Source organism: Sinocyclocheilus rhinocerous, unplaced genomic scaffold, assembly GCF_001515625.1.
Source record: "Sinocyclocheilus rhinocerous isolate Xijiao unplaced genomic scaffold, SAMN03320098_v1.1 scaffold2812, whole genome shotgun sequence".
In the NCBI taxonomy this organism is placed as follows: Eukaryota; Metazoa; Chordata; class Actinopteri; order Cypriniformes; family Cyprinidae; genus Sinocyclocheilus; species Sinocyclocheilus rhinocerous.
Genome location: NW_015629503.1, coordinates 38895 through 58253, shown reverse-complemented (window position 1 = coordinate 58253; position 19359 = coordinate 38895). Strand labels below are relative to the sequence as shown.

Below are 19359 nucleotides of genomic sequence, written 5' to 3'. Positions count from 1 at the left end.
ACTCTCAAAGCCGTGATTCCCATCCACTTGCATTATAAGACTGACAGACTGCAACAGTTTGTGTTAAAAATATTCGTTTGTGTTCTACTCAAGAAACAAAGTCACCTACATATTGGATGCCCTGGGGGTAAGCAGATAAACATCAAATTTTCATTTTTGGGTGAACTATCCCTTTAAGATATCAGGTTACTTCCTGTTAAATATGTTTAAGTTCATTACAGTGAAAGTTGTTATCCTCCTTTCTTGGTCATAGGCAACAACGTGCAGTGATATACATTCCCGTGAACTCACAAAATAAAATGCATCTAAATACAGCACCATTACTGATATACTGATTTACATCTCTAGTGACAAACAGATGCAATTTTTTTAAATAGATTTTTTTAAAAGTTGTGCAAGATTTATTTGTTTAACCCCTCATGTTGTGTTCAATTTGACATTTGAATTTTGATTATAAAAGTATATAAATCCCACTGAACATTGCCAAACTTATACACAAAATATATGTTTTATTTTTTCACTCAAAAAATGAGGTGCATAAGCTCAAATCAATGAGGCCTATGATCAAGTTGACAAAAAGACTGAATCGAAGATTTGGTGATAAGTTAGCATAATGAGAGATTTACGAGCAATTTTTAACAGGCTGGTCATTTTTGACAGGGAACACAAAATGAGGTAAAGGTTTTTCAGCACAGCACAGGAGTTAAAAATCGATAGAATTAGATGAACAAGTCCATTTTAGTTCAAATCCAAGCCAGAATCTTTTAATACTCCCTGAAATAAACAGAATTGGGCATGTGAAAACTCTCTGTTCTATGAGGTAATTAAAAAGAGTCTGATTTATAGGCACAAAAATAGCAAAGGTGAGCTCCAATCAGACACTGTGTTGCAATGCTGTTGAGCCTGTTCTGTTACAAAGCGTTCTTTTCACAGACATTCTCCTTCAGGATAATAAGAGGGAAGGGAGGGGACACTGATTTGCATATAAGATTATTTGCATACTGGGGTGATGACAGATGCAGGAGCCTGCAGGGGCAAATCTGGACTCCACTTGCAAATGCAGGTGAAAATACAAAGGGATGGATTTAAAAGGTCATTAAACATGTAGGTGCTGTGAAATTCATCAAACAAAAATATCTGCCTATCAATCAACTTTAAAGGCGATTTTATCAATATTTTGATTTTTTTTTTGCACCCTCAGATTCCAGATTTTCAAATAGTTGTATCTCGGCCAAATATTGTCAAAAAATAATAAAATAACAAAAGTTGAGTGCCATCCAGTCTGTCCAATGAACAGGCAATTGTATTCATCTGTTTTTAAGTAACATGAAAACCACGATATTCTGTCGACTTGTACACCTTTACATAAACACAAATCCATCTCTGTTTTCAGAAAAAAAAAAGAAAAAAGAAAGAGAAGGAAATGGACCTGATTTGCACATTTTCTTGAAATGTATGAGGAAATACTGGGTTTTATCAGCCCTCAACTATGACACAATTACTGAAAGCCTTCTAAAGCTTTCTTTTAAATTTAAAAGGTTTACATTTTGGCGATGCTGTTCCTTAAACATAGAAAGTCTCAATTTTAAAACTCTATTCATCTATCTTACAGTAAACAAACATACTTAGCCATATGAATATTCCTTAATTGTTTTATTATCATAATTATTTGCAACTATAACTATAGTCAAATATAATTTAAGGCAAAAAGTGTTAAACACATTAAAACGTTACTTAAAAACATTAGCCCAACACAGCAACAAACTGCTCAACCATTTTTGATATTCCATTTTGTGTTGCTTACGGCACAAAATTGCACACTTCAGGTTTAATATAGATAAAAATTGTCTTATTAAATGGAATTGTACGTTTTTTTTTATGTTTTTGAAAGAAGGTTCTTATGCTCACCAAACCTGCATTTTATCTGAATAAAATACAGTAAAAACTGTAATTTTGTGAAATATTTATGCACTTTAAAATAACGGTTTTCTATTTTAATATATTTTAAAACTATTTATTCATGCAATAGCAAAGTTGAATTTTCAGCAGCATAAGAGATTTCTTTCAAAAACATTTTAAAAATCCTAATAATTCCAAATTAAATGTTTATTTTCATTTTTACTTATATAAAAAGTGTTATCTTGTGATTTTTTAAAATTTAAACTGTCCTGTTAAACATTTGACACAAAACGAAAAACTGCTCAACCATTTTTGATATTCCATTTTGTGTTGCTTACGGCACAAAATTGCACACTTCAGGTTTAATATAGATAAAAATTGTCTTATTAAATGGAATTGTACGTTTTTTTTTATGTTTTTGAAAGAAGGTTCTTATGCTCACCAAACCTGCATTTTATCTGAATAAAATACAGTAAAAACTGTAATTTTGTGAAATATTTATGCACTTTAAAATAACGGTTTTCTATTTTAATATATTTTAAAACTATTTATTCATGCAATAGCAAAGTTGAATTTTCAGCAGCATAAGAGATTTCTTTCAAAAACATTTAAAAAATCCTAATAATTCCAAATTAAATGTTTATTTTCATTTTTACTTATATAAAAAGTGTTATCTTGTGATTTTTTTAAATTTAAACTGTCCTGTTAAACATTTGACACAAAACGAAAAGGTCAACATAAATATAATATCACTTTTAAATTTCATGTAAATCACTTCAATAGCACTATCAAAGTGATAAGTGTAAACACTGGCTTATTGCATGTCATGTTTACAGTAAACTCACCTCATGGCTACGTTGGACCCATCAATAACTATTGGTCTGAGTGCGTCCTCATCCTCTACCAGCTCTTCTGAAGTGCTTGACACTGCCGGAGCATTATGACTGTAATTCTGGGTGCTTCGGACCTTACAGGAAGCATCCCCACGTGAAACCAGCACCGGGGAGGCTGTCGGTTCCTCTCTCTCCTCTGACTCCCCAGCAGCCTGTATCAGCTCACCCAAAACCCTGTTGGTGTCTGCGTTGAGGCCGAGTTTCAAGAAAGCGGCACGGACCTGCATTTGGGAAAACCCCAGCTTGAGGAACAGGTCGAGCTGGGCCTGAAACTCAGAGCTTAGTTCTGAGAATTCATCTGGAGTCGGGCTGGACTGGGCCGGGTCCATTCTAATGCTGCTGGAAACGGTTGGGTTGTACGAAGATGTGGGTGCTGTTACCCATGCGTTGGTGGTGTTTACGTCAGAGCTGTGGGATTCTACACTGGATGACCAAAAGGAATCCAAATACAAGTGTAACGAGGGGATGGTGCTGATTTCAGCACTCATCTCTTCTTCCGGAAAAACCTCCTTGTCTGTCACACCTGTTTAGTGAATGTGTAATAATAGATATGATAAACAAAGCATTCATAGCTAATTAAGATATTTATTTATAGCCTCAGATAACATTACAATATATCTAGTATCTAAATGCCACATGGCAATGGAGTTACACTATGTGGCAATCTGATTAATATTTAAAAATATATATTTAATTATTAATTTTAAACCAATTACAATGACTATAACTAATTACCATTCAATAAATCATTTTTTCAATAAATCATATTTTATTTAAATGAATTAAATCTATAAAAATACATAACTTAAACATGAGTTTGCATTTATATTCAAACGTATAATATATATAAATACATAAAAATAATAAATATGTATCGAATCGCAATCATCTATAAACAAGCTATAAAATCAACTGCACAGGAAACGTATTTTTCATACGTGAAACTTCAGGCTTCACTGCCTAATTTTACAATGAGCAGGTCTCATTACTCACTGTCATTTTAGGTTATGAAATATTGACACTATAACAGCGACATCACATTATTTCATTGTTTCCACTCTCTTTATTTGCGGCGCGTAGCCTACCCGCATTCCAACACATGGACGCACTCTGACCCTTTACTTAAGCTCACCGCTTTGTTTACCAATATTTTAAAGTTTATTTCTACATAAGATCACAGTATTAGTAGCTATTAAACGGTTTACTATCACAAATGTCTATGTCAACTATTAGAAATGTCAATATACAGAAACTATCGCAAAGTGTATTTATATATACAAATATAGAAGTTGGAAAAGTTACAAGCAAAATAAAAGTTTTACGTACCTTTACTTGATCAGTTCTCTTTGTGTTTCGAGCTGCTGTCTTCTTGTAAAAAAGTTAAGTACGTAAGTACGTAAGCTTCGTTCCGGTTGAACCCAAAGCAGCAAAATACCGGAGAGAATCGACACGCCTTTATGTTAGAAACGCAGAACCAGGAAGTAAGTCGTGTGCTGACGTCACGGGGGCCTTCGGCTTTTACCATACAGTACAGTCGATTTATTTCTCTTCTTCCTCTATTAAGAATAATAATCTATAATAAAAGACTTTGCTTTAAAAGGCAGACGTTATCTAAAAAGAAACTAACTTTAAAAACAAGAAGTTGTAAAATGTTGTAATATTTGTAAACATTTTTGTGTTTTTATTTAGCTTCACTTTATTTCTATAAAGTGACTTTTTTGTTCTTTGTTTCATTTATTATAATGTACCTACTGGCTGCCTTCGTTTAAAAATAAATTTTCCGTTAGAATCAAGTTTTACACATCATATGAGAACTGAGGTCATATGAGAACTTTAAGTTCCACTTTTTATTTCCTAGAAAACCCAGAAACCACAAGCCAATACACTGATCTGAAGAAACTATACCCTAATGAAACATCGAGAACTACTTTAATTTATTTTAGTAACAATTCTTTATAAGAAGATAAAGGTCTTTGATGAACTTAAGATCATACAAAGAACTGACCAAGTAAGTAGTCTGTGATTTTAACACAAAGGTTTTATTATTTTGTGTGATACTTTTAAATTCATAAAATAATAATAACAATAACAACAACAATAATAATTAACTTATTTATAGATTTATTGCTTTTAAACAACACAACAAATTGGTCTAATAATTAGTTTCTTCAAATAAACTAAAATAGGCAAAAAGTTATTGAGCAAACATTAATTCACGTTCTACATTTGTAAATTTCAATTCCCCCGAAACAGCATACGACAGTGAGAAGTGAGGGTATAATCTTGGTGCTTTTTTTAAATTCTCACTATTACTCCAGGTTATTAGTTCCTCACAGACAGCCACATATTTTCACACTATCACATTTGGTTGATGTTATCTTGGGATAAAGAAATGCAAATGTTAAGAGAACAACAATGACAGAATCATCAACATTTTGGTAAATGTTAAAAGTCATTTCTTTTGTGGTTTGCAAAAAAGGGAAACCCCTAAAAGAACCAGAAAGAGTCAGACCACAGTTAGTTGCATAGATTGCAACTAGACTCCCCTCACCTAGGTTCATTCATTCATTCACTTTATTTATAGAGCACTTTACAACTGCACCGGCAGACCAAAGGGCTGTACAAACAAAAAAAAAAAAAAAACACTTCATTAAAACACACGACTTAAAACAACACAGGTTCTACTAACAACAAAGACTAGCCCACCCTCTCAAAGGTTAAAGACAAGAAGTAGTTTTTGACTTCAACTTTAAAAACATTCAAAGATGAGACTTCTCTAAGTTCCCGAGGAAGACTATTCCAGAGCTTCGGCCCCGCAACAGCAAAGGCCTGATCCCCTTTTAACTCTAAATGAGAAGGTTGCCTTCTTGCTTGAATATTTTTCTACTTGACATGCAAATAATGAATGACAAAATACTGTGATGTATTGTATGTTTGTATGTTTTATTTGACTGACAGGATGTGTTTGAGTGCTGCTTATACAATTGTTGTAATTCATAGAGATTAAAACGTAAAACTATTTTATATTTAAGTGGTAACTGTTTATTCTATAAAGAGACTCCACTAATAATGTTTCCATGATTAAAGTAAAGGAGATGGTCGGGGTCTTGGGTGAATTTTGTGGCAATTTACCTTTTTAATAATCTTTTTTCTGGGATGTTGGTCACCTTGGGCATGATGTTCCTCGTCTGCGGATTGAGATTCTTCTTCTTGAGCTGAAGTTCCTCCACCTTCTGCATGATGTTCCTCGTCTGCAGCGTGAGATTCTTCTTCTTGAGTTGAAGTTTCTCCACCTTCTGCATGATGTTCCTCGTCTGCAGCATGAGATTCTTCTTCTTGAGCTGAAGTTTCTCCACCTTCCGCATGATGTTCCTCGTCTGCGGATTGAGATTCTTCTTCTTGAGCTGAAGTCTCTCCACCTTCTGCATGATGTTCCTCGTCTGCAGCGTGAGATTCTTCTTCTTGAGCTGAAGTTTCTCCACCTTCTGCATCATGTTCCTTGTCTGCGGATTGAGATTCTTCTTCTTGAGCTGAAGTTTCTCCACCTTCTGCATGATGTTCCTCGTCTGCAGCGTGAGATTCTTCTTCTTGAGCTGAAGTTTCTCCACCTTCTGCATCATGTTCCTTGTCTGCGGATTGAGATTCTTCTTCTTGAGCTGAAGTCTCTCCACCTTCTGCATGATGTTCCTCATCTGCAGCGTGAGATTCTTCTTGTTCTAAAGTTTCTCCACCTTCTGCATGATGTTCCTCGTCTGCGGATTGAGATTCTTCTTGTGCTGAAGTTTCTCGACCTTCTGCATGATGTTCCTCGTCTGCAGATTGAGATTCTTCTTCTTGAGCTGAAGTTTCTCCACCTTCTGCATGATGTTCCTCGTCTGCAGCGTGAGATTCTTCTTGTTCTAAAGTTTCTCCACCTTCTGCATGATGTTCCTCGTCTGCAGCGTGAGATTCTTCTTGTTCTAAAGTTTCTCCACCTTCTGCATGATGTTCCTCATCTGCAGCGTGAGATTCTTCTTGTTGTGCAGCATGTTGGTCATCTGAAGATGATACATCTGTTTCTTCTTCTTCTTTCTCGTCATTTTCAGAAATGTCAGAATCAGGCAGGGCAACATCTTCATTGCTACCTGAGTCACCTACAATATGTGTCCCCTCCCATAATTTGCCATTAAAATTGATGATTGTTTGGATGACTTTTGGACCAGGGAAGTCCATAGCAATTATACCTACACAATGTGGTCTATTTTTGTCTCCTTTAAGATTGAGAAGATAATTGTCAACTTGTTTATTCAGTGTTTTTGCGATTTTTAGTGGCTCTGATTCTCCGTTGGCCACAGTGTATGTGAGCATCATCTCCTGCTCACACTTTTGTGAAGCTTTCTTGATATTTTCTCTCATTTGTGTTTCTTTTGTATCCATGTCTGCATTCAGTTCTGTGATGTGAACAGGAAGTCCTAATTCTAATGTTGAACTCTGAATCAAGACTATCTTGCCTCTCACCTGGCCCAAAGTTGGAATCACTTTGTCTCTCCACACAGGCCAATTATCACGACTTAACAATTTTGTAACTTGAGCAACAGCACCCTCATCTGGAGTTACTCTAAGCAACAGTATCTCTTTCTTCTGTTTCAAAAGGAACGTCCACATAGTTTTCAAAAAATAATTAAGAGTCTCTGATTCCTGGACGCTTCCAGTTTTAACATACTTGATGCTGTCGGAGGACACGTGCAAGTCAAAAAAACGCACGCCTGCATCCAGTTGGTTGTGCAGTCCCCATGCTTGGAACATTGGTTTGGATGTTTTTAAGTATCTGTTGCTTTGGTGTGTTCCAGGGATTGATATAGCCGATAGAAGCCTGTCATTTTCTATTTTCTTTATCCATTTGTGGCTGACATACTTAGAACTGAGAGCTTCAGAGACGCTGACATGTTTTTTACACTCACACGTAAAGATAGCCACCCTGCAAGTAAAAAAAGAAGAAAGAAAAAAATTTAAGCTTGCGTGTGTGTGTGTGTGTGTGTGTATATATATATATATATATGGCACTCATATACTTTTCTCAAAGAATCAATCAGTCTAAATGTTTTCATGTTTGCCATATGCATACTCACCACAGTGGAACTTACAATATAAACACAGAAAGGTACTGAAGGTTTCCCATGATTTTTTATTTCCTTCTGCAGCAGCACTTCTGAAAAATTAATAATTGATATAGGTGAAAAGAGTTCATCATAAAGCGTATAATCGTCTAGGCTGTAATTTGATCTTGAACATCAGTCTATGAATATTTCAAAAGAGCTAAAATCACTGGTCACATTATTGAATATTGCTATTGTAAAACATTTTCAAAAAAGCAATCATAAAAAGCTGGTTTCATGCTCTTGACAGCAAATATCAACTGTAAAACCTTGAGTAATCCAAACTTCAACAGTTCTACATGTTTAAAGTACAAGAGTTCCCTATAAAAGTCATTTGCATTTTGCCACCATGCCAAAATAAACACACTAAACATTATTTCATATTTAGGAATGTGTTACATCATGATTTTCAAACAACAACAACAACAAAAAATAAGTATACTTACTCGTGCAATATCATGTGTAGAAGATAAAGAATGTTTTTAGAATTAGTTTGCACTGAATTTTTCTGACCTTGGCATCAGACAGTTCAAGAAGTAAAAAAAACGGTGATGTTTGCAGTCTTTCCTTCTGTCATATACTATACATCTTTAACTGAGGCAGTTATCTAGCATTTGACTACATTTGCCTAAACAGTCCATGTAAAATGAGCCCTGAAATAGTTTGCTTTCATTCACTGTGTACAGATAGCATATGAAAATCATCAAATTCATCTATCTGTCTTTTATAAAGTTTTTAAGAGCAATAGCGAATGAATATCCTACATTAATAGAATTTTGGCACCTTTTAAATAATGACACGACATTGTATACTATGTGAGGAAGGTAGATATTAACTAAAAGGGTACGCTGTGTTTTCAGGAACAGGGTATTTTACATGTCAGCTTGGGGCAAGTTGTCACACATTTTAAATGTTATACATTTATTAAAAAAACAAAAAAGTTAGACAAAACAAATTTGATTTGAAATATTTGAATGTTTCTCTTTTACAGTTAGGCCTATGTGGTTTCATAACTGGGAAAAAAATCAATAAACTGGAAATAAATACATCAAAACATCAATAAATTACTTTTTAGTAGAATAAAATGTGTGACAATTACACCAGCTGTCTCCAAAATTAATTAATAGATTATTAACTGAAAGATAGGCTATGAATGAATGAATGAATTAATAATACAATGGAATGTATGCCAGTACAGTACGTATAATCCATCCACCGCGCGCGTCTGTAATGATAATAATTATACTTGACGTCATAATGCCCCGCTAGAAGCAAAGTAAAACAAAAACCTAATAAAAGCGTACAATAGGCCTAACACTTTTCATCATGTCTCAAAGAACTCTTGCTTTGCTCATCATAAATGATCTATGTTCTGGATCAGCGCCTCCGAGCGCAGGATGAGAACGATGATAAAACTCAGAGAGGTAACCAACAGTAGTTTCGAGCCCCATAGTCACAATAGCTGCCTAACTAACGGAATCCTGCTTTAGTAAGCTGCCAACAACTATTGCATAAAAATGGCCTTTACCTTCACGTGTTTTTGTTTGTTTTATGAATGTATTACGAAAATAAAAACAAAAGTGCAGACAATAAAAGACGTGTAATATGAATTGGTGGAAAAAGGAGAAAACTACTCGTTAAATGTAAACAATAAAAATAAAAGCAAATAATAAAACGTTGACATAATCAGCAGCACCATGAATCAGCATCTATCTATCTATCTATCTATCTATCACTTTAAATATAATTAAAATATATGTATAATGCAAATATAATACAAATACAGCTGCTGTCAGAAGGTACTTTGTGTAACTGACAGATTCATGTACCATGCCTAATTTTCAATTACACTAAACTACATCCTGTCCTAAGACTGAGTGAACTTGCTCAGATGTAACAGAAATGTGTCCTTAATGCAGGTTAATTGCTCTGTTGCAGGCCATTGGACAGTTGATGACAGGAAAAGAGGTACATTCGTTTTTCATGGCAATACCAAAATAAAAGTCATTAAAAAAATTCACACTTCATATAATGTCTTTATTTCATAATCAAACCCATAATTAACTACTGTACAAAAATCATAATGCAAACTTCAGAAGCTTCTTTCTCTGTTTTTTTTTTTTTCTTAATTTCTTTCTGTGTGATATTTAAGATTTGACTGCTGCCTCTATGTTCCTCTTTTTCTCACTCATCTTTCTCATGCTCTTTCTAGAGTAATGAATGATATAGTGGGCACTATGTTCAATAAGGCTTTTCAAGGGGAGCTCTTGCGGCCGCAGGATCTGTATTCCCACCGATCCCTGCGGACAGTTTTGACACGGATAGCACATGCCTCTATTATGCGTCTAAACCCGGCCAGCATGAATAAGGTATGAACTCATCCTCTCCCCAGGCAAAAACAATTGTGAATCACATTCCTTTTTTTTTTTTTGCATTGAGTTTTCTTATAGTGCCAGTGTAATTAAATACATTATTACCGAAAGATTTACTCAGAATAAACTTAATACCTCAAAGTGCTTTAGGTATTAAAAACGGATGGTTTTGATAGTACATGTATGCATCAGGACAAAATTCATTAATGTATCGCTCATCCAAAAATGGACATTTGCTGAAAATGTGTTCACACTCAGGCTATCCAGTTTGTTTGTTCATCGGAACAGAAATGTAGCATTACATCACTTGCTCACCAATGGATCCTCTGCAGTGAATGGGTGCCGTCAGAATGAGAGTCCAAACAGCTGATAAAAACGTCACAATAATCCACAAGTAATCCACACCATTCCAGACAATCAATTAATGTCTTGTGAAGTAAAAAGCTGCATGTTTGTAAGAAAAAAATGTATCAGTAAGTTGTTTTAACTTTAAACTGTCGCTATGGGCCAACAACAATACGAGTCCATAATCCAAAACAATGCTTCCTCCTCTGTTGTTCTCTCACATCCAAATCTCCAAATCTGTTCCAATGAACAAATTAACTCATCTACATCTTGGATAGTCTGTGGGTGAGTAAAGTTTCAGCAAATTTCAATATTTGGGTCAACTATTCCATCTGCCATGATCAACATAATAAATGTGACAAAAAAAGGCCAATGTAAATAAAACAAAGAATGCAACTATATTAAGTTTTATGCTCCAGTGCATGCTGGGAAGATGTTGAATGGAATTGAACCATAAATGTTATTTTTTTTCAGTCTAGTTCTATTTAAACAAACAAACAAAAAAATCCGAGAAAACGCATTAAACACAACAATGCATTTCTCGTGTTTCGAAACATTGTACTTACAAGTAAACAATTGTTTTTTTTTTAGCATTATTTAATTGATCTATGAACCAATAGCATTTTACAATGTGTAATGCAACTATAAAACGGTGCTATTTCTACTTGCTCCAGCCCAGATAAAATGACAGTTAGTTACACTGTCATATTAAATAATATTTCTTACTTGAATAAAACCAGTCAATTTAGACCACATGTAGCACATTGGTTTAGCTTATGTGGCACAAAAATTTTCACAATCTATATTTATTACCAATTTCCTGTTTAAGTTTGTGTTGTCTTAGCTGTACGATTTGATGGCTATGGCCTTTAAGTATCAGATCGTTCTGAGTCCACGTCCACAAGATTTACTGCTTATCACCTTCAACCACACAGACACCATCAAGGAACTGGTTAAGGATAATCCCAGCCTAGTTAACCAGATCAGTGAAGCCCAGAGGCAGCTTATTGAGGTAAAAGTCCACTGTCGCCCACCAATAACTAGTTTTCTCCTAGTTTCTAAATGTGGTGTAAATCTTACCAAAATATATAATTATATCTCCTTAAGAACTGTTTTCTAGTCGTGAAGTAATTCTATCTAGAATCTATTGCACATCAAGTTGCTTTTCTGTGCCAATGTTATTGCTATTTCTAGTGCACACTTGCCAAATTTAAAAAGCACCTCTTTCTAAGGTATACACACCCTTATCTGATGGTGAGTTTCAACTCATCCGACATATGCTGCTGGTTCTCTTTCAAGATATGCAAATCAGGGCGAGCAGATTGTTTATGAAAGCTTATTGTCATCAGCGTTTGAAATGGATCGCTGCCAGATCATACAGTTGTATGCAAAGCATCACTGAGTCATGACGTTTTTTTGTAAGAACATTCAAGCGTAGGCATTCTGTCATGCGGTCGTAGTGACACTTACTGAGATGTTGTGATATGTTCTTTCATCAGGTCTCGATTTTCTTGAAAGAAAAAATCCAGAACCCAAATGGCTGGTTTAATCAGGTAATGCAGATGAAGGTCAGAGGTCACAGGCAGGATCCTTATAGTGAGTTCTTCATCAGTAGCTTTTCACTGGGAAACACAGAGGTTTCATGAAAATAAGATCACATTGGTACAGTCATACACACCCATATGCAAACTTCCTTCACTTCCTTCCTTCCTTCCCACTTCCTTCAGAATTCCTTTAAACATTCTCGTCTCACAGGTGGTTTAATGCTAAAGGCCGAGAGGTGAGGAGAACAAGGTTTCCCAGTGGAGGAAGCTACACAAGTGCTGTACACCAGGGCTCATTTGACCTCTCTGGGGACAGGGTCACACTTTTGGGCACCAACATGTAATTATCAAAATTAATAGTTAAAAATTATAACTGCTTTTTTAAATTCCAATACTGTAAACATATGTAAATAGAATGTAGTAAATATATTGTATTATATATTTAAGAATATTTAAAATGTAATATAAAAATAAATTAACCATGTTATTTAAAGAGATAATTATTTAATATAAATATAGTTATATTCAGCAAGGATGCATTAAATTAATCAAGTTACAGAAAAGACTTTTACATTGTTACAACCGATTATTATTTCTATTAAATTTAGCATAAATTTTAAAATGTATTAAAATGGAGAACAATTATTTTCAATTGTAATAGTATTTAAGAATATTACTGTTTTACTGTATTTTTCCAATCAAAGAAATGCAGGCTTTGTGAGTATAAGAGACTTCTTTCAAAAACATTATAAAAAAATCATACTGACCACAAACGTATGAGTGTAGTGTGTGTGTGTGTGTGTGTGTGTGTTTGTATGTGTGTGTATATACAGTATATATATATATATATATATATGTATATATACTGTATATATATGAATCTCTGTTGACATCTGTACAGGTACAGCACACCTTCACCTGAAGACATGGATCCATCAACCACCTCTAACAGCACAAGGAAACCAAAGCAGGTACACCCTTACTGCAGGCATCATGCAAGATTCCAAAAGTACAGCTCATGTTGAGGAAAAAAAAACAAATCAGGCTTAAGTCTAATACTATTATTATACTATATAATATAATACTATTATATTGGTAACATGTAGATTTATAGAAATTTTATCTTTGCAAATCCGTGTTCTCTGAATGTCATTGTGTTTTTGTGTGAAAATCTGAACATGTTGTGGACAGGCAGACACAACGCCCAATCCTCTGGCCACAGAGGAGCTCAACCTGCTCGCTAAACTGATGGGCGGAATGGAGGTGCAGAAACTCTCGAATGTGGACCCTGGTTTCAAAGTGAACCTGTTAGCCTTAGACCAGGAGGATGAGGGCATGTAAGCATTACTAATCCAGACATAATCCTGCCAAAAGCCACACACATCCCTGAAGGCGTGCTTGATTTTCTGTGGTGTTTTTATGTTGCTTTTTTATACTTTTTGTAGCTTATATATAAATATATAAATGCAAAATATAAAAGAATATATAATATAAAACATTATATATTATATAATATAAAATATTTAAGTATCTCTCTCTCTCTCTATATATATATATATATATATATATATATGAGTTATTATAGTTAACTAAATCCAAATTGTTCTTATAGTTCTTATATATTATTATTATTATAATCTTATAGTTATATATATATAGAGAGAGAGGGAGAGAGAGAGAGAGAGAGTTATTATAGTTAACTAAATCCAAAATGTTACTTGACATAAACTTTAACTTAAATGTTAAAAAAAACTTAAACTAATTTTATTTCAGCTAGTTGCCAAGGCAGTGTTTCTCATTTCAATTTAGTTTAACTTGATGTACTGAAATAACTCCAACTAAAACTAAAATAAAATGTATAAAAACTACAGAGGCATACATACAAAAAAAATAAAATACAACAACTATTACAAAAATGACATAAACATACACACAATATGGGGTGTTGCTAGATATTTCTTTTCTGAGGCACGAGCCTCAATATTGGTAAATCTTTATATGTGAATATGAATTACCATATACCGACCTGAGAATAATTTGTATGATATATTTCAGCAATATAGTCATGTGTTTTTTTCTATCGGCTGTTTAGAATCAGAACTAGTGATGCCAGATTTCATAAAGGTCTGAAATTGTTTGCAATTCAGTTTGATTCATTAGGACAGTGGTTTCTCACAGGGAAATAGTAACAGGGTATTTTATAAGAAAACAAAAAGAGTGCTGGGTGAGGTGGATTAAATTACGCACGAGTAAATTAAAATGACACACAAATGCTTTGAATTACGTACGATTATTTTTGACAGCGATTTTATTCCATAGATATTTACCTACAATCTAGTGTATAAAACAAAATTTGCATGTCTTAAAAAGAATAAAGACATCAATAACAAAATTTGTCAGATTAATTATTTTATTTTACAGAAGGCTTGATTGAAAATCACAGGTAAAAATATGTATTACTGTAATAAATAACCAAATCTCTCAAAATGTTTTTCAGTGGAATTTCAGAAGGAACGGAGCATCAATCATCTAGAGTCATAAACATATAAGCCACACAGGTGCTGTGTCATGCAATTTACAAATCTGCTCATGTCCTTGTCTTACTTTAGTTTGTTGCCCAGGGCTGGGAATGTCCTATGCTACTAGTAAAACCTACTATCATTTACTAAGAAACACCAGCATTGCTCCAGGGTGAGTTTAATTTAAGAGCTTTTTGGCATATGATTTTATTTTCATTCAAATGTAAGTTACCAGGAAGTTAACACCGAAAGTAGCAACCACACATTTGTTCCTGTTAATTCAGGAATGTTTTATGAGTTTGCAATAATCTTTTAGTGTTAGGTGCCCTAAATAATTACTTTAATATGTGCATACTGAATTTGTGGTAATCCCAAACCACATCGATACATCTTTTTTTTTCTTTCTTTTTTTTTTATATTAGTGACCCAGTCATAAGTTTACTCCTTATTTATTAATACCAAACTCTAAGCTTCAGTAAATGGCTCAATATAAATAACTTTTTTAAAAATGTTTACCTTGATATTCTCAGGATCAGCTGGCCAGTACTGAGCTGCAGGGCCGTGCACAGACCTTTTGAGGGGCATGTGCTCCCCGAGGGCAAAAAGGGCATGTGCTCTGCACAGGCTGAGCCCTACCTGTGCACGTGCCTGCTGAGCTGGCACGCATAGCGGGAGAATTTGATGAAGGGGGAAGCCCAACAGAGGGACCCGGGAACAAGGGGGATGACTTGCTGGCCATGATGGATGAGCTGTAGATTGTGAGTCAGGAAACATGTGGTAGGTCTGAAATGTTACAGAAAAATATGGTAGATTTGGAAATGCCTGGCATTTATACAAAAACATGAAAAACATGATTAAGAACAAGCTGGAAGCGCACTGTAACGGGTTGTGTTTATGATTTCGTACATGATGTGAAGCTTTAAACTTTAAACCGGTTGAAAAATGTTGAAAACTGAAAAATCTGAGTTTGTCTTCTTCATAAAAAAGCACATTGTGTCTATAATGTCTAAGTTTAATATGTCCTATTTGATTGACATCTTGATTGACATATCTAGGCGGTGTTTCATTCTGCTGACAGAAAACCAACATACATTTAGACAAGTGTCAACAATATAACCTTCAATATAATTTATACATGTCAGGTTGGTGTAAGTTTACATGGGTTAGATTTATTTTTCAATTGTTTTATTTTTTATTTATCGATTTATTTATTGACATTCTCTATATTATGTTTTCAAAGTTGTCAAAACTGTTAACAAAGTACTTTTTTATGTATAGATACTGTGTACAATATTGTTTTAACATAAAAATCTAAAATTTAAGCGCATAACACAAGTAAGGGTGTGGGGGAAGAAAAAATATTTTATACAAATAATTAGGCAGTTAAAGCACGAGTAGTTTGGTATTTTTGCATGTTTAGTTTTGAGGAGCAACCCTGCTACGATATTGGGAGCGCGTGCGATTTCAGCCCGGTACGTCTTGATGACGTCACTCACTCCGGCACAGAAGGGGGCGGTAATGCACCAATAAGGTGGATGCCAACCGCCGTTAAACTGAAAAGAAGAAGAAGAAGACGTCGCTCTACTCTGCGACGAAGCGCGGCGCTCGAAACTAGGATGTAAACATGCTTTGAGCATGTTAGACAACACAAAGTAAGGTAATAAAATGAATGTTTTTACTGTAAGTTGCATATGTGATTGTAACATGCCTCAGTAAGGACGTTAAAGGTAAAGTTGCAGGAAAGCTTAATATTCCAAACGTCTATCGTGATTCGTGACTATATCGTTTTCAGTGATCACTAGTAACTATTCGTTAAATAGTACTTCATTCGATACTAGTATTTTTTAAGCATGTATTAAGGTAGTCATTGCAACAAGCTACTATTTCAGTACTACAGCCAAACTATGCATTGTTACTGGAAACAGATCATCAAAAAAAAACTTAGTAGCACACACACACATTTTATATATATATATATATATATAATTTAAAAAACAAAACAAAAATAATATTGTGTTTATTTTAAATATTATTAAATAATATTATATTTTTTACTTATTTTTAAAATATATTAGGTTAAAATACATACCCGGTATATATGAAATGTAGGCTAATCGTATGTTTGTGTTACTTAAGTTTTTGTGCTTAAAATGTCTTTAAATACTTTGTTTGATATTTTGTTATATAAGATTTTAAAAAGTGAATTTTTGTGTGGCTAAAAGTTCATTTTTACTGACATTATTACTTTTCATTCTGGATTTCACCTTGTTAGACAACAAACCTAATTTGCATATTTTCCATGCAATGTGCGGTTTGTCTTTCAGCAGAGCCTCTCAGAAACCTGTAATTATCATTATTTATATGTAAGTATGCACATGCTCAAAAACATTTAAATAGAAATGTTGAGCGTGTAGCTCAAGTTGTAATACAAATCATACATTTATTTGGGGCTACCTTTTTAAAATGAATTGGCAGAGAATCACTGGTGTGCTTTTCGTCTTCTTTGGTGTCATAAAAAGAAATAAATTATAAAGAAAGTGGTTCTTAAATTACTCACACTGAAAGACAGATGACTTTGTCTGATTGTTAATGACGTCTCTGTGCACAGGTGAACATGGACGTGAGCCATTCCATTCGTGAGCGCACCATCGCCGAGAACAGTCTGGTGATTCTCCTGCAGGGTCTGCATGGCCAGGTGACCACCGTTGACCTGCGAGACGAGAGCACGGCGAGGGGACGTGTTATTAACGTGGACGCTTTCATGAACATCCGGCTGGAGAAGGTTCTGTACAGGGACAGACGTGGACGCGTGTCCAGTATGGACGACTTGTTCATCACGGGCCGAAACGTGCGTTATGTCCACATCCCAGACCACATGAACATTATAGAGACAATAGAGACCCAACTTGCATAACCAGATTAAAAAAAAAACACTGGGTGGATTTTTATCATTATAGGGTGGTTGTGTACACACACTGCCAACACACATTTCAGTTCAAACAACTTGTAAAAGTGCATGTAGCATCCTATGACCCCTTTAAGTGCATTTAACGTAAAACATGTAAAATTGTCTGCCATATAGGGTAAGAAAAATAATCTTAATGCAAACGGAAACACGATTAATTTAATGTCTTACCCCACTGGCAGATCATTTGCAAAATAAGAAAAATGCACTTAAACAATTTTTCCCCATGGAAACAAGACTACTGTAAATACCGTATGTCATTTGTTTTTGTTTTTTTGTAGAAAATGCATCTTGATTTAAGAATCTTTAGATATTTCGACTGGAAACAAGAAGACAACTTCTAAGTAAGAAAAGCATTTTTTGCAGTGCAGGTACATTTATTCATTGCGCATATGTTCATCATGCAGACACGGTCAAAGTGACAAAAATGGCATCTCCTTTTATACAGGATCCTGTAGAAGAGGAGGCTGCACAAATTCGTAGGGAGTTTTTTTTTGTTGCCATATCCACACATGCATATTTATTTGAGTGGTACCATTTTAAATGGTAGTTTTCTTTAAAACAGCGGAGATGCAGAGCACATTATTAAGGCCGTTGTATGCAGACCGATAAGGAAAGTGTGCATCGCTCTCACACTCATTCTGAGAATTTTTTTCTGGGCACAAATCTGTCAAAGAGGAGTAGGCTATCACTGGACTGTAGGTCAGTGGTGTATAAATGAAGTATATATCTGATAAATGAAGTTCACTTGATAACATCTTGCTGCGACCTCTGGAAGTAACCCAATAATTAGAATTTTCTTCAGGATTTCCAGTGTGGTTGGATGCATTGATGACACGCATATTTCCATCATCGCACCTTGAAAATGAATTGGATTACTGCATGGAATGGAAGAATGCCAAGATGAAAGGGTAGTACGAGATATAAGCCGTAACCACCACCACAGCTGTTAAATAAACAAATTATTCACAATTTATTTGGTCATCTTTATTTCCTACAAATACAAAAGCAACAGTTTTTTTTTCCTTTTGGATTTTAAAATTCTTCCAATAATTGATCATCTCCTCTTCAGTGGTGCTGGTGCAGGTTCTCCCCACTTTTTGCGAGCCTCTGCCTTCTTGCTGTCGACTGAGTACAAGTCAGTAGTTCATTTTATTACTCTAATGAAATGAAATGTAACAGGTTGGATTAGAGAACATTTAATTAGCCTATGTGAAAAGAGCGTTAGACTATGTGGAAAAAGCTGCTGCGAATTGAAATAGACACTGAATGATATGTAATATGTCAAATGTTTTTAAAGGGGTCATATGACGCGATTTCAATTTTTCCTTTATCTTTGGAGTGTTACAAGCTCTTGGTGCATAAAGAAGATCTGTAAAGTTGCAAAGACTAAAGTCTCAAATCCAAAGAGATATTCTTCATAAAAGTTAAGAGTCAGCCACGCCTACCTAAAACGGCTCGTTCTAACACGCCCCCAACAAACCTACGTCACGATCTGGGAAGATTTGCATAACACCGCCCAAATGTTCACACAAAGAAAGAAGGAGTAACTTTTATTCTCGCTGTAGTATTGTTGCTGCCGCCGCCATGTCCTGAAGACGCTGTGTGCTTCGTTGTGAAAGCGAAACTACTTTGTTTGGCCTTCCAAAAGAGGACGATATCCGCTTCGTCATGCCTAGAGCTGATC

General features: G+C 34.8%; 3 protein-coding genes and 1 pseudogene across 3 annotated transcripts in view; 3 read left to right on the top strand and 1 right to left on the bottom strand.

The window, feature by feature from the left end:
- LOC107738948 (ribonuclease ZC3H12A-like) overlaps nt 1–4211 on the bottom strand; it is a 16818-nt gene extending 12607 nt beyond the window's left edge. Inside the window, exons 1-2 of the mRNA XM_016550872.1 lie at nt 4119–4211; nt 2745–3315 (exon numbers count right to left, since the gene is read on the bottom strand). Coding sequence (XP_016406358.1) covers nt 2745–3280 — 536 coding nt within the window. The 5' untranslated portion in view covers nt 3281–3315; nt 4119–4211. The remainder of the gene's footprint in view (nt 1–2744; nt 3316–4118) is intronic.
- Nucleotides 4212–9253: 5042 nt separating this feature from the next.
- Nucleotides 9254–15462, top strand: LOC107738944 (protein OSCP1-like; annotated as a pseudogene).
- Nucleotides 13860–19359, top strand: part of LOC107738946 (protein eva-1 homolog B-like) — a 19166-nt gene continuing 13666 nt past the window's right edge. The window contains exon 1 of the mRNA XM_016550870.1: nt 13860–13874. The gene's annotated coding sequence lies outside the window, so the exon portion shown is untranslated. The remainder of the gene's footprint in view (nt 13875–19359) is intronic.
- Nucleotides 16416–17621, top strand: LOC107738947 (U7 snRNA-associated Sm-like protein LSm10). Its single transcript, XM_016550871.1, has 2 exons — nt 16416–16434; nt 17316–17621. The coding sequence occupies exon 2, from the start codon at nt 17322–17324 to the stop codon at nt 17619–17621; it is 300 nt and encodes a 99-aa protein (XP_016406357.1). The 5' UTR covers nt 16416–16434; nt 17316–17321.

Bases quoted from the DNA above. Each gene is read 5' to 3' on its own strand.
- LOC107738947 (XM_016550871.1), top strand. From the start codon at position 17,322: ATGGACGTGAGCCATTCCATTCGTGAGCGCACCATCGCCGAGAACAGT.